Source organism: Rattus norvegicus, chromosome 10 (assembly GCF_021556685.1).
Source record: "Rattus norvegicus strain SHRSP/BbbUtx chromosome 10, alternate assembly SHRSP_T2T, whole genome shotgun sequence".
Taxonomy (NCBI): Eukaryota; Metazoa; Chordata; class Mammalia; order Rodentia; family Muridae; genus Rattus; species Rattus norvegicus.
The window spans coordinates 68349369-68365260 of record NC_141543.1 but is presented as its reverse complement, the minus strand read 5'-3'; the positions used below and the strand labels follow the sequence as shown (position 1 = coordinate 68365260).

General features: G+C 36.1%; 1 protein-coding gene across 8 annotated transcripts in view; it reads left to right on the top strand.

Moving 5' to 3' along the window:
• Window positions 1-15892, top strand: part of Taok1 (TAO kinase 1) — a 92236-nt gene that overhangs the window by 41403 nt on the left and 34941 nt on the right. For all 8 annotated transcript variants that reach the window (NM_173327.3, XM_087570096.1, XM_087570095.1 and 5 more), the window contains 6 exon segments: window positions 560-605; window positions 1894-1990; window positions 3841-3954; window positions 5668-5759; window positions 12901-12994; window positions 14842-14923. In NM_173327.3, coding sequence (NP_775449.2) covers window positions 560-605; window positions 1894-1990; window positions 3841-3954; window positions 5668-5759; window positions 12901-12994; window positions 14842-14923 — 525 coding nt within the window.

The following is a 15892-nucleotide window of genomic DNA, read 5'->3' as shown; positions in this document are numbered from 1 at the left end:
GATATAGATGTATGTTATTATATGTAAGTACAAAGATCCTGGTGAAGTTTTGATACATCCTGTTGAAATTTCAGAATACAGGATTTCTTGGCTAGAAAGGAGAGAATTGTGACTTGTATTATAAGAATTAGATTAATTATAGATGTATTTATATAGAAAAGTATGTATATAATATACAGCTTGTATAATTGATTTCATGTTAACATTATTAAAAGACAAATATCATTGGCTTAATTTTTTTTTTTTTGATAGCATTCAGAGATGATTTTCTCTGTACCCTAGCCTGTCCTAGAACTCACTGAGTGTAGTCCATGCTGGCCTTAGATTTTCTGCCTTGGCATTCTAAGTACTGGGATTATTGGCATGTGTCCTCATGCTTCATTCTCTTAATTTTGTATGTTTGACAAATTACTCAATATGCAACCTACTGTAAAAAGTAGATGATAACTTAGGTTTGTTTTTCTTTAGACTGAGGTGTCTTCTTGACCTCATACGTTTCTCTAAGGTATAAGTCTTTAGAAAATATTTTAATGTAATTATAATTTTTTTTTCTATGCAGCTTGTAATGGAATATTGTTTAGGATCTGCTTCGGATTTACTAGAAGGTAAGCTAGTAAATTATAAAGTAATCATAAAGTTATAATTATCTTAATTATAAAGTATTAACAGTATTTAACATTATAACAATATCATAATGTAATATTAACAATATTTGAGAACAACAGTTTCATAATATTGTTAATATGTTTTACTTTGAAGCCAGGCTGTGGTGGCAAGTACCTTTAATCCCAACATGTGGGAGGTAGAGGCAGATCTCTTGAGTTTGAGGCCAACCTGTTCTACAGAGAAAATTCCAGTACAGCCAGGGCTGCACAGAAACCCTGACTCAGAAAATCCAAAGATAAATAAGTAAATAACTAAATAAAAATAAAATTTGAGACAGGGTTCTAGGGCTACACAGAGAAACCCTTTCTCAAAACAAACAAACAAACAAACAAACAACAACGAAAAACAAAAACTAATAGTTAAATAAATAAATAGCTAGATAGATTAGGTAGACAGACAGACAAAAATAAATTTTGAGACAGAGTCTCTCTATATTACTTTGGATGCCCTGAAACTCACTCTGTGAACTCGGCTGGCCTTGAGCACACAGAACACCTGCTTCTCTATCCTGCCTGAGATGACTAAAATATGTGCCATCAGCTTTGGCTCTAGCTGTTGTTTATTAAAGTACTAGAAGGTGATAATTCAGATAGCGTTTACTTCACCAATATTAATACTAACTAAATTTAAAATTTTGCAGAAAGTAGAAAATCCCTAACTTTTTCCATTTTCTTCACATGGAATTTGGTACACTTAAAAAATAGACAAATTTTCTCTCATTGAACCTTTATATGCATTTTTCTGACTTCTTTGTCATTCAGTTGGATCTGTTCTATTAATAAAAACTAAAAATAAATGGGGGCTATCTTGTTATTTCTTTTACAGTTATTAAGTTAATTGTTCAATATTGTTAAGCTTAGAGGAACGTTTGGCTGATGAGTACATGTTAACACTTGTCATTAATGTATACTAGTTACAAAGTTTAGTGGCCTTATTTTATCACTGTGGAAATTGTCTCTTGCTAAGTGTCTGCTTTTTAAAAGTTAACTCTTGTATGGGCTTGGGCGATAGCTCAGTGAATAGCTTGTGTGCATATATGTACATGTATACCACAATGCATGTGTAGAAGCCAGAGGACAACTTAAAGGACTTAGTTCTCTCATTCCAGTAGTTCTGGCCATTCAACTCTTATCCTGAAGCTTACAATTTACCCACTAACACATCTCTGTATATTTTTGAAACAAAATTATTCTCTATGATTATTTTTAAATAAATTTCTACTTTCAGTTCATAAAAAGCCATTACAAGAAGTGGAAATAGCAGCAATTACACATGGTGCTCTCCAGGGATTAGCTTATTTACATTCTCATACCATGATCCATAGGTAAGTGATTCAAAAGTTATTATACATTGACAAACAAATGGATTGTTGAATTTACCACTTTTACAGAGTTGAATGTCTCTTGATATTTTTGTTTACTTTAGCCAAATAGAATTATATAATCTTACACTGTTTAGAACGTTCACATATTAGAAAGAATGCAGGGCTGGAGAGATAGCTCAGTGGTTAAGAGCACTGGTTGCTCTTCCAGAGGTCCTGAGTTCAATTCCCAGCAACCACAGGGTGGCTCACAACCATCTGTAATGAAATCTGATGACCCCTTCTGGTGTGTCTGAGGACAGCTACAGTGTACTAACGTAAAGTAAAGTAAGTAAGTAAATAAATAAATAAATCTTTAAAAAAAAAAAGAATGCAGTATACCCTTGATCTGTTTACAATAATTGTTACTTTTGCCTGTGTGTAGCTATATTTCCTAAAGCATATGTATTTTATGGAACTTAACTGAAGAATTACCTAATTTGCAAACTGGAAGGGATATTGAGGATCATGAAGTCTGTCTTCTTGTAAAATTGATGCTCTAACTTGTAACTATAATTCCTTTAAGATTGCAAAGCCAAATAGATTAGAGCTTGAATTTAATGGATCTTTTTTTCTTTATAACTGATAATGGCACATTTGTTTCATTGATTCCGTGACCTGGACCAAAACCCTTTTAATTCTGAACATAAACCCCTAATCATCCTTGATACAATTATATAACATTAGAGTCAAGACATTGTATAATCCAGTGTTAGTTTTGTCTGTTTCACAAATATACTACCATTTAAAAAATGGTGTATGTGATCCAGGCAGTAAATATTAAGCTAGGCAGTCATTTTTAGTTAATAGATTGTCATTATTTTTAGATAGGGTAAGTGAAATCCAAGAGAAATCCTTATAGTAGCAAGTGAGGGAATGGCTGAATTGGAATCAGAATGTGTTTTCTTATCTCCAAAGTACCTCGTATGCATAAGGCCTAGCACCACACAGAGAGACATACAATCACAGGGAGAAAGTACTTTATCATTTATAAAGACAAATAAGTGTATTATACTCAGTATTACACGTATAAGAGTCCATAAGTCTTGTAAATGCTTTTTGTCTCTTAAGCTTTATAAAGTAAAAAGGAGAGCTGATGAGATGGCCCAGTAGTTAAAAACACTGGTTGCTCTTACAGAGGTCCCAAGATCAATTCCCAGCAACCACATGGTAGCTCACAACTATCTATAAAGAGATCGGATGCCCTCTTCTGGCCTGCACATATATATGCAGACAGAGCACTCCTACAATTAAAATATATAACAATTCAAGTAGGTATTCTAGCACTCATGGAACATATATTCCCGTTGTGTAAATGTCCATATAGCTTAGCTTAGTTTGGATAGGGTATTTGCTGTTTCAGAAAAGTAAATTTGAATGTGAACTTGGGGCCATTGATAGTATATTATCCATGTGCTTCAGTTTTCATGTTTAATCTCAAACTGAAAATTTGAGAAACGGAATCATTTTTTGTTATAAACCTAGTTTGGAAGATAAGATTCTTTACTATTTTTCTAAAGAAAAATGTTAAAGGGGAAACAGAAATCTTCTGAACTTGAAGCCATTTCCATAGTCATAAACAAGCTCAAAGATAAGCAGTGTAATAGAGTTGGCTGGGTTTTTTATTGCTTTGTTAACTATTCTATTGTTAGCATATTTACACTGCAATTCTATTTTTGTTGTCTAATTTTATTATCATGGTGTGATACTTGATTACTTTTTATTTTTCTTGTAATATTTTTATTTTTTTTAATCATTTGTAAACACAATCTAATGAAGGATAATTGAGTAATTTTCTGTGTCCCTTAAACCAGAGATATCAAAGCAGGAAATATCCTTCTGACAGAACCAGGCCAAGTGAAACTTGCTGACTTTGGATCTGCTTCCATGGCCTCCCCTGCCAATTCTTTTGTGGGAACACCATATTGGTAAGAATAGTCTTTTCTGGTATTGATGGTGATTATACTTTCTAAGGTGTTATTTTCCTGAAAATATACTATCATTTTGGATACCTTTCACTTTGTTAATTTTAAGTATAAATTTGCAAGTTTGCCCTTGAAACTGCTTTTTTTTTTTCTTTTCCTTTTTCATTCTTTTTATACTTTCCAAATTTATTTTCTTTTTGTTCTGTGTATTGTGTATTAGGTATAGGAGTGAAACATTGCTCATATTCAACTAGAGGAAATAGACATGCCATATAAACATTAATACATTTTCTTTAAATTTACTTTTTAAAATAAACTTTGAAATTTGTGTCTTTGTGAATGTAAGATAAGCCACATGTATTCAACTGACCTTGTAGACCAGAGAAGGGCATCAAATCTCTGGAGCTGGAATTGCAGGTGTTGGAGAGATGAGCCTTCTGATCTGGGTGTTAGGAACCCGACTGAGGTCCTCTAGAAGAACAGAGCAGCAAGTGCTCATCACTGCTTTGTCATATCCACTGCTACAGCACTGCTCCTTTCTGGGGATGATTCCTCATGCTGCTCTGACTGGCTGTAAACTCCCTATTGATTTAAAACAACAGGCATCCCTCTTCTCCTGTTTTATGAAAACACATTTACTTTGTCCGTCAGTACATAGAAGGGTAGTGGAATTGGAGGAGTTTTGCTGTTTTCAGTTTTTTTTTTTTTTTTTTTTTTTTTTTTTTTTTTTTTTTTTTTAAAGATTTATTTATTTATTATATATAAGTACACTGTAGCTGTCTTCAGATACACCAGAAGAGGGCATCAGATCTCTCTACAGATGGTTGTGAGCCACCATGTGGTTGCTGGGAATTGAACTCATGACCTCTGGAAGAGCAGTCGGGTGCTCTTAACCGCTGAGCCATCTCTCCAGCCCCCTGTTTTCAGTTTTCTGCTTGTGAATTTCAGATGTAAGTAAAAGTAGAAGTATGATGAGATCTTTCTTCCTGGTTACCCAGTCACCTTAACACAGGGTTAGTTCTGTCCTCCATAATCTCATTTCTCTCTACCCCAGTTACGTTTATTGAATTCTAGCTATTGTCTGCTCTGGTCTAGGAATAATTCTACATGTATCTGGAAATGATAATTTGTAGGAAATATTTTAGATAAACTTTATGCCATCTTGTTATATTCTGAAAATAATACCTTTGGTCCACTGCATCCTTTTCCTTATCCGTGTTTGAAATCTCCCATATTTTATGAAGGAAAGACTTCTTACAGTGGTAACATTGCTCTGGAATGTACAGTCTCAAAAACATCCTAACAAAAACATACTAGAGAGTAATTTTGTGACTATTCCTTTTCTGAAAGAAACATTAAAGGGTCAGGATTCAATTTTATGGATAGACCTTGTGCCTTCCTTTGCATTTCAGGTAAAAAAAAAAAAAAAAATCTGGCAGTGTTTGTTGCCCACGGTAAAAGTCAGTATTTAGAGCAAGTATTAACATTTTGTAATATAACCCCACTCTGGGATGCTCCCTTTGGAATGCTGCTACATGATCGTGACAGATGGTGAGAATGTGTTTTCTGAGCACTGATAAATACCTTACTTCTGATTTGTTCCTTACTAAAAATTTTTGTTAATAAATATTGACTGGGGTTCAAATCAATGTTGTTTATGTTGATGGAACTTAAATTCTCACTTTTAGCTGACTGAATATTTATTGTATGTTTTAGGATGGCCCCAGAAGTAATTTTAGCCATGGATGAAGGACAATATGATGGCAAAGTTGATGTATGGTCTCTTGGAATAACATGTATTGAATTAGGTAAGCACTGGATTTTATTATTAGGGATTAACTATTTTTTTTTTTTTTGAAACAGGATCTCACTGTGTAGCCTTGGCTGACCTCAAATTTATAGAGCTAGACTTAGTGCTGCCATCTGAAAACTAAGATTAAAAAATGTTCTTTCACCATACCTAGTTGAATTAAGTTTTGATTCATTGTCTTATTTCAGTTAATATATTAAGTTAGATTTTTATCTTAGATCTCAATTTTAAAAATTTATTTATTATATGGATGTGGGTATTTTTTTCTCTGTATGTTGGATCCTCTGCAGCTATAGTTGCAGACGGTTTTGAACCTCCATTTGATTTCTGAGTATTAATCTCAGATCTTCTGGAAGAGCAACTAGTTCTCTTATTCACTGAGCTATCTTTTCAACCCCAAATTTAAGGGGAACAAATAAATCATTTAAAGCTTCTGTCTTATTTGCCTGCTAGTTTTTATATTAATGTAGTATGTATTAGGTCAGATATATTTGCTGTTAAATTAGGTATAAAATGAATTTTCACTGGGGTCTTAAATTTTAATGGCTAATATTAATTAATGTTTTTTTAACACTTAGAATATACCTAATCCATATTTATTATCCACAGAAGGTTTCTTAATCATGAATTATTTACTACTATATAAATTACTTTTTAAAAAAAAATGATTGGGGGGGGGGTCGGGGATTTAGCTCAGTGGTAGAGCGCTTGCCTAGCAAGCGCAAGGCCCTGGGTTCGGTCCCCAGCTCCGGGGGGGAAAAAAAAAAAAGAACCAAAAAAAAAAAAAAAAGATTGGGGGTTGGGGATTAAATGCACAGTGGTAGAGCGCTTGCTAGGCAAGGCCCTGGGTTCGGTCCCCAGCTCCGAAAAAAAGAAAAAAGAAGAAGAAGAAAAAAAAATTTTTTTTTTATTTACATTTCAAATGTTATTCCCTTTCCAGGTTTCCTGGGCATAAGCTCCCTGTCCCATCCCTCTCCCCTTCGATAAGGGTGTTCCCCTCCCCATCTAACCTCCTTCCTTCCACCCTGACGTTCCCCCACAATGGGGCTCCAACCTTGCCAGGGCCAGGGTTTTCTCTTTCCATTGGTGTCCAACAAGACCATCCTCTGCTACATGTACAGTTGGAGCCATGGGTCAGTCCATGTATAGTCTTTGGGTAGTGGTTTAGTCCCTGGGAGCTCTGGTTGGTTGGCATTATTGTTCTTATGGGTTTGCAAGTCCCTTCAGCTCTTTCAATCCTTTCTCTACTTCCTCCCAACGGGGGGTCCCGTTCTCAGTTCAGTGGTTTGCTACTAGCATTCGCTTCTGTATTTGACATGCTCTGGCTGTGTCTCAGGAAACAGCTATGTCCAGTTCCTTGTCTAGTTTTAGTGGATATATATAGCACGCGTAAGGCAGGCTCTGAATGGCCATTCCTTCAGTCTTTGCTCCAAACATTGCCTCCCTATCCCCTCCTATGAATATTTTTGTTCCCTCTTTTAAGAAAGAGTGAAGCATCTGAATTTTGGTCATCCTTCTTCTTGAGCTTCATGTAGTCTGTTGATTGTATCTTGAGTAATTCGAACTTTTGGGCTAATATCTACTTATTAGTGAGTGCATACCATGTGTGTTTTTCTGTGATTGGGTTACCTCACTCAGGATATTTTCTAGTTCAGTCCATTTGTCTATGAATTTCATGAAGTCATTGTTTTTGATAGCTAAGTAGTACTCCATTGTGTAGATGTACCACATCTTCTGTATCCATTCCTTTGTTGAAGGGCATCTGGGTCCTTTTCAGCTTCTGGCTATTATAAATGATATGAACATGATGGAGCATGTGTCTTTGTTGTATGTTGGAGCATCTTTTGGGTATATGCCCAGGAGAGGTATAGCTGGGTCCTCAGGTAGTACAATGTCCAATTTTCTGAGGAACCTCCGGACTGATTTCCAGAGTGGTTGTACCAGTTTGCAATCCCACCAAAAATGGAGGAGTATTCCTCATTTTCTCTTTTTTTTTCTTTTTTCTTTTTTTCCTTTTTTTTTTTCCGGAGCTGGGGACCGAACCCAGGGCCTTGCACTTGCTAGGCAAGTGCTCTACCGCTGAGCTAAATCCCCAACCCCAGTGTTCCTCATTCTCTCACCAGCATCTGTTGTCACCTGAGTTTTTGATCTTAGCCATTCTGACTGGTGTGAGGTATAATTTTAGGGTTGTTTTGATTTGCGTTTAAACTTTTAAAAAAAAATTTGTTTATTATATATAAGTACATTGTAGCTGTCTTTAGACACACCAGAAGAGGGCATCAGATCTCATTAACAGATGGTTGTGAGCCACCATGTGGTTGCTGGGATTTGAACTCAGGACCTCTGGAAGAGCAGTCAGTGTTCTTAACCCCTGAGCCATCTCTCTAACCCCCTATAAGCTACTTTTAAATTTAGAAGTTAGATGCCCATTTTTGCACTGGTTGGATAACTCCTTAACTCCTGTTACTGTAGGAGGCTGAGACAGGAGGATTGCATGTTGAAAGTCTGCCTGACATGATCCTGAATTCAAAGTATCCTGGGAAATTTAGTAAGACCTGTGGTAACAAAACAAACAAAAACCTTGCATACCTTTAATCCTAGTGCTTAGGAGGCAGAGGCAAGTGGATTTTTGAGTTTGAAGCCAGCCTGGTCTGTAAAGTGAGTTTTAGGACAGCAAGGGAAGGAAAGTTTAGAGAGGAAGCCCTGTCTAAAAACCAAAAACTAAACCAAAACAGAACTGAAAAGACTAGGGATGTAGCTGGCCAGGTACACGTCTAGCATGCTCATATCCCTCTGTTTAATTTCTGGTGTATCCGGGAGGTGAAAAATGTTGTCAGGCTACATAATTTTAACAGTTTTATTTTTTCCTTTTAGAACACGGTAAGTCAGACTTTATTCAAATGAAACCATAGTTATAGAGATATACAGTTCAGTTTGGAGTTGGGAAACCCTGCATACAAGATAATAAATAAGACCTGAAGTTTAAAAAAAATAAAGGGGCTGGGGATTTAGCTCAGTGGTAGAGCGCTTGCCTAGGAAGCGCAAGGCCCTGGGTTCGGTCCCCAGCTCTGAAAAAAAGAACCAAAAAAATAAAATAAAATAAAATAAAATTGGCCAGGAATTTGCCACCGTGCCTTTATTAATCTCAGCACCTGGACAGATTTCTGTGAGTTTGAGACCAGCTTGGTCTACATAGTGGGAATGAGTTCTAGGCTAACCAGTACTACAAAATGAGAGCTTGTCTTATAAAAATAATGATAATTAAATAAGTTATTTGTTTAGATGAAATTTAAGTAGTAACTCAAAAGAATTCGAGATGATGGGGTTATAGTTTGGTTGATAGAATACTTTTCTAGATAGAAATCATGAAGCCTTGGGTTTGATAACCAGAAACCCTGCATGGCAGCATGTCTATAATTCTTTTAAGAGAATCAGGAGTTCAGGATCATACTCAGCTGCATGGTGATTTAGAACTTAAATTGAGCTACATGAGATTTAAATAAATAAATAAATAAGTAAATAGGTAAATGGTTTTTTGAGATAAACACAAGTCCTGATGGCTCATTGGTACCAGTGTTTGGGTTGATTATTTAGGAGGGTTTTGATTTGGCATACATAGTGATATGTAAATCATTCTGGGTTACATAGGGATATACTAAATTAAAAAAAAATTTTTTTTTAAAGTCTTGGATCTCACTATGTACACCAGGCTTGCCTGGAGCTCACAGAGATCCTCCTGCCTTTGCCTCATAAAGCTGGGATTAAAGGTATGCACCACCATGCCCAGGCAAAAGACAAAAAAGGTTTGTTTGTTTTTTACTATAAATATCAGTTGAAATACTGATTATGTAGCTCTGTAGGCAGAACTTCTGCCTAGAATGAAGTTTTGGGTTTGATTTCCCCAGAACCATATAAAACTTAAGAATGAGACAGGATGATCAGAAATTCAAAGTTATCCTTAGCTTCAAAGCAAGTTTGAGCCTATCCTGTACTACAAATCCCCGAAGAGAATAGGTCAGTTGAATCTGCCAAATTTGAAGACCTCAATAATAATGTAAATGGATGTTATTCTTCCATTCATCCTAAATATCTTCAATGATCCTCACCTCTTTCCTTACACTAGTCTTACGGTGTTTTCTGAGATAGAATATGGATACCTGCTAGCCAGAGAACCAACCATACTAACCTAGTGTGGATGTCAGATGCAAATGAATGTAGTAACGTGTTCCTGTAATATAGTGTGTGAAGTCAAAAACACATGAAGAGACTAGTGTGGAGATTAAAAAGGTCTGGTACAGGGGCTGGGGATTTAGCTCAGTGGTAGAGCGCTTACCTAGGAAGCGCAAGGCCCTGGGTTCGGTCCCCAGCTCCGAAAAAAAAAAAAAAAAAAAAAGGTCTGGTACAGTTAGTAAAGCATTCATTCCTGGAAATGGCTTAGATTTATCAAGGACCAAGGGAGTTAGGAAAGTATAGAATTAGTGGCCATAGAGGCAATCCATATTTTGGGTTAACTTAGTGTAATGACAGAGCCTAATAAAAATGATGAGAACTTTTCCTAAGGAGGTGTTCCTCAGTGTAGAGAAGAGGACTGGTTTGGTTGAGGTGTCATACAAGGAAAAGAAGTTATTCTCACTGTGTTTGGAATGGAATGGAGGATTGGCAGAGCGAGGCATCAGAAATGATACCATGGTTACATTTAAATGCAACTTATCAAATAAACATTTAAGGCTGGGTATGCTGGTTTATACCTGTAGTCACAGCACTTGGGAGGCTGAGCTAAGAGGAGCGCCACGGTTTCTAGGTAAGCTTGCCCTGCAGAATGAAACTAAGATGGAGTGAAGAGAAAGCAAGGGAGGAAGTGACAGGGATGAGACTGATCACTCACTGTTAGCGTTCAGAATAACAAATACTGTTGCTGGGGATTGGAATCTGAGATGAAATACTGAATTTTTTTCCTTTGATTTTGTTGTTTGTTTTTTGAGACAGTGTGTATGTAATCCTGACTATACTGGAGTTTACTGTGTAGACTAGACTGCCTGACTCCGTCTCCTGAATGCTAGGATTAAAACCATCCACCATCATACCCTCCTATTATTTTCTTTTTCTTTCTTTCTTTCTTTTTTTTTTTTTTTCCCGGAGCTGGGGACCTAACCCAGGGCCTTGTGCTTGCTAGGCAAGCGCTCTACCACTGAGCTAAATCCCCAGCCCCCTCCTATTATTTTCAGTAATAATGTACAAAGAAATATATTTGTGTTTTTTGTATCTCTTATGTTTATACATGTGTTCTTTCATTCTGTCCATTGAATAGATGTAAAATTGGGTCAGAAAGTGATAACTTAGCTCTTAAGAGCCCTTGGTACTTTTATAGAGACCTCAATACTTAGCCTCCTCACATCATTTGTTTTAGAATTACCTATAATTTTAGCACCAGAGGATCTGACACCATCTGGCATCAATGGTTGTCTGCACATGTTTGTTCTGTCAAAGGGTAGCTCTGGAGGAGTCCTTTCTCTACTTATGTGGGTCTTGGGGATTGAACTCAGGTCATCAGGTATGGTGGCAAGTGCTTTCACCCAGTGAGTCATCTCCCCCAACTTTCACCTTTTAAAAAGTAGAAAAGGGAATAATCTACACTCAAAAATAAACAGAAGGGCTGGAGACATGGCTCAGCGGTTAAGAGCACTGACTGCCTTCTAGAAGTCTTGAATTCAATTCCCAGCAACCACATAGTGGCTCACAACCATCTGTAATGGGATCCAATGCCCTCTTCTGGTGTGTCTGAAGACAGCTACATTGTAGTCATATACGTAAAGTAAATAATTCTTTAAAGAAAACCAGAAGATAGAATAGTAACCAAAGATCAGAGTAGAAACTCAAGCAGAAAATTGAAAAATAGAAAGTCTAAGTCTTTATGAAGATCACTAAAATTGATACATCTCTTTTCATTTAGGTTAGAAAAAGAAAATACAAATCTTTAATATTAGGATTGAAAGAAGCCAGGTGTGATAGCTTACCTTTATAATCCCAAAGTTTAGGAAGCTAAAGATAGGTGGTCACCATGGTTTAGAGCCAGGCTGGCCACACATGATGAGTTCCAATAGAGCCAGAGCAGTAAGAGAGTACCTGGGAAGATGCCTCTGTGGACAGGAGCACTTGCTTTATAAACATGATCTGAGTACAAATCCTTGGTACCCAGGATTTCAGTATCTAGTACATGCCTGTTATCCCAGCACTGAACGTCAGAAACTGGCGTATACGTAAAATTTGCTAGCCATATACAATCATGTTTCTAGTTCAGTAACAGACCCTGTATTAGGACAGTAAGGTTGAAAGCAATACAGGGACACATCAGTTCCTATGCACAGGAATGCGCAACCACCTGCATCTTCCCTAATGAACAATTTTTTGTCTGAATTTGAAAACTTAGTAACTACCAGAAGACACAAATGATTAAAGCTATAAATAGCAGCTAGGCAATGGTGGCAGTTGCACACGCCTAATCTCAACACTCACAAGGCAGAGGGAGGTAGATCTTTTGAATTTGAGGCCAACGTGGTCTACAGAGCAAGTTCAGGAAAGCCAGATCTGCAAAGAGAAACCCTATCTCATAAAACCAACCCCCCCTACCCCCAAGGAAGAAAAACTAAAAACCAAAATAACAACCCATAGTACAGTATTGGGGCTTTTGGTATTAGATACTTTTAACTCTGATGGCATATTTAATAATTAAGTGGTATAATTTAATACTTACTGTGTGGTTTTTAAGAAAATGTTTTTGTATATTGAAGTGTTTAGGGTGTTGGGCCATTAGAGCAGTAGTTTATTCTCAGTTGATTCATACTGAAAAGTTCTTTGTAGTCAGGCATAATAGCCCACACCTTTAATCCGAGCACCTGAGAGGCAGAGGCATGCGAATCTTTGGGGATTGAAAGCCAGCCTGGTCTACAGAGCATGTTCCGGAAGGATACTAGGGCTATTCAAAGAGACCTTATCTCAAAGAAAACAGAGACAAAAAAATGTCTCTCTAAAATGTTTTATTATGTTTAAAGTTATTTTCAAAATATGTTCTTAAAATTTTGATCAACATTTAAGTGTCCTTCTATATTCACATTTATCAGGAAGATTTTTCTCTTTTATAGCCGAGAGGAAGCCTCCTTTATTTAATATGAATGCAATGAGTGCCTTATATCACATAGCCCAAAATGAATCCCCTACACTACAGTCTAATGAATGGTGAGTATTCCTACAAGATATGATTAATGTTTTGGGAAATTTGTGAATATTGATATAATAATACATCATTATCAAAATGACTTAATTTTATATAAGTAAAAGGTTACTTTTCTTTCAATTTGAGGAACACAGATAATCTTCATAATTTAATAACACTTTTAAACTTTTAAGCATTAATATTTTATAACTAAAATGCATAGATCATTGTAAATTGTAATTCCTTGAAGACTAGATTATTATTTATATTGTATAATACACAAGTAAAATGTTTTAATTCATTCAGAATTATCATGTCATTTAAAGCCTTGGGAACATTCTAGCAAAATATGCTCTTGATATTGCTCTGATTTTACTTCTGGTGTATTAATTATTGATCTGGTAGAACTTCATGTAAAACACTGCATGGAGAAGAGATTAACAGTTTAGGACTAGAATTGTTATGAATTGAAAAAATTATACATTAGTCACTTTTCTCATTACTGTAACAATTTACCTGACAAAAGCAACTTAAAGGAGAGTTTATCACAGTTAGTGTACAGTCCATCATGATGGGGAAGGCATGACAGTAGGAACATGAGGCAGCTGATTTCTTTGTGTCTGGAGGGAGGAATTGGAAAGAGATGGATGCTGGAGCACCACTTAATTTGCCCCATTTATTCACTCTGGGACCCCAGCCCATGGGATGGTGCCAGCTACATTCAGCATCTGACTTCCTCAGTTAATACTTTCTGGAAGCATCATCATAGACCCACTAAGAGGCATATTTCCAGAGTGATTCTAAATCCTGTGCAGTTGATAAGATTAACCATTACTATTTTGTACCTTCTCAGAATTACACTTCTTGCCTGTAAAGTTGCATTTTCATTTCATAGTGCAACATATATTAGTTCATCTCTGAAAGTTCCCATAGTCTTTAACAGTTCCAAAATTATACAAAATGTATGAAGTCTATTCTGAGATGTAAGGTAAACTCTCATTTTTGACCACTTAGGCAACAAAAAACAAGTCTCATTGATAGAATCTCAGGGTTTGGGTTACAGGAGTGTGCCGCAAGTTCAAAGCAAGCCTGGACTACATTGTGAAACCCTATCTCAAAGAGCAACAAAAATGTGTTGTCATTGAATATTGGAGATAAACTTGGATTGAGTAATTATCGTTTAATCACTGACCTCCCATGAATAATTCTATAATCACACATTATAGGCTTTAAATATTCTAAAAGTATATATCAGCTTTCTAAATTTAGTGGGAATCTTATTCTTTTGGTCAGGGGCAGCAAATATTCAGGTTATTTTAAAATGTTCTTTTCCTCTGGTCTACATGGTGAACTCTAGGACTATACAGAGAAACTTTATCTTGAAAAACTCCCCCCAAAAATCCACTTTTCTGTAGAAAATAAAAATTTTGTTCTAAAATATGCTCTGTAGAAAACAATACAAAGTGTCCAAATAAGAGACAAAGTGGGGAAGAGACTGGGAAACCATATTTGAGTGAAGAAGAACTCTGATTGGGCCTTCCGCCTCTTGACTCAATATTGGGTGATTGTTGATAGGTAAATATGTAGGAACAGGATATTTTGTTTTCTGTTTTGAATTCTAACCAAGTATTCACCCTGCCAATGCATTATACCCCCAGCTTAGGGTTTTTAAATGATACGTGCAAGTCTATTTTTGGATAACGCTAAAGAATATTTGGCTGCTTTAGATTATTTTTCATGAAATAATATAATTTTATTTCAGATGAAGTTATTTCTTCTCCATTCTTCCTCCTGTGTGTAGACATTGCCTTTTTGGATGTGTTTTTAAAGGAAATAGCAATATGTTCACTTGATACTTTCTTTACAATAGGTCTGATTATTTTCGAAACTTTGTAGATTCTTGCCTCCAGAAAATCCCTCAAGATCGCCCTACATCAGAGGAACTTTTAAAGGTCAGTCTGTAAAACTTTGTTTTTAACCCTTAAGAAATTTTTTCAAAATGGTTTGTTTTTTTCTTCTCAATCAGGATTGACTGTTTTAAGAGTTTTTACTAAGATACTGTATTAGGGGCTAGTAAGATCACTCAGTAGGTGAGGGCACTTGTTGCCAAATCTCACAACCTGCATTGAATCCCTGAAGTCCACACGATGGAAGTTGAAAACTGACTTAAGCATGTGTGTGTGTGTTATGTGTGTGCATAAATAAACATGTAATAGAGGCTTTGTAATTATAACATAACAATTTAAAAGTTGTTATTCTTTTGGTGCTGGCACTCAAATAGTATTACATGTTAAACACATAACCATTCATCTATTTTCCCCAGCCCATTTAAATACTAACTCTGGTGGGGGGTGTTTGTTTTTTGTTTTTTTTTTTTTTTTTTTTTTTTTTGGAGACAGTACCTCACTGCGTAGCTATGGCTGTCCTGAAAATTACTACTACCAGACCTTTTTTGTTGTCTTAGAAACAAAAATCTCAGCCATTTGATTTTACCAAATAAAGACTCACGAGCCAGAGGCTGTATGAAAGCCTGCTAGCTTAGAAAGACAGAGAAAGCTGACCTTCCTCAACCTACATTCCAGAAGGAAAAAGCTTTTTTCCTATACCCTTCAACTTAATGTTCACTCCCTGTCAAGTGGTTGGTTACTCTGTCTCTTGTCCTAGAGTTGAGTTTATGTAATCCTGTTTATAGAAAGCTCTTGGGTTAAAGATTTTTTTTGTGCTATGGCTGAATCACACCACAAGATTTTTTCCAGTTCACAGTCTTAGGGTTAGCAATGTGATCTAATATCCTGACCTTGATCTCACAGAGATTGCCCTGCCTCTGCCTCCTGAATATAATGTTAGACATGTGAACCACCACACCCAGCTAAACATGCTAGTATTTTTATGTTACCTCTTGACAGCTTTTATCTGTGGTT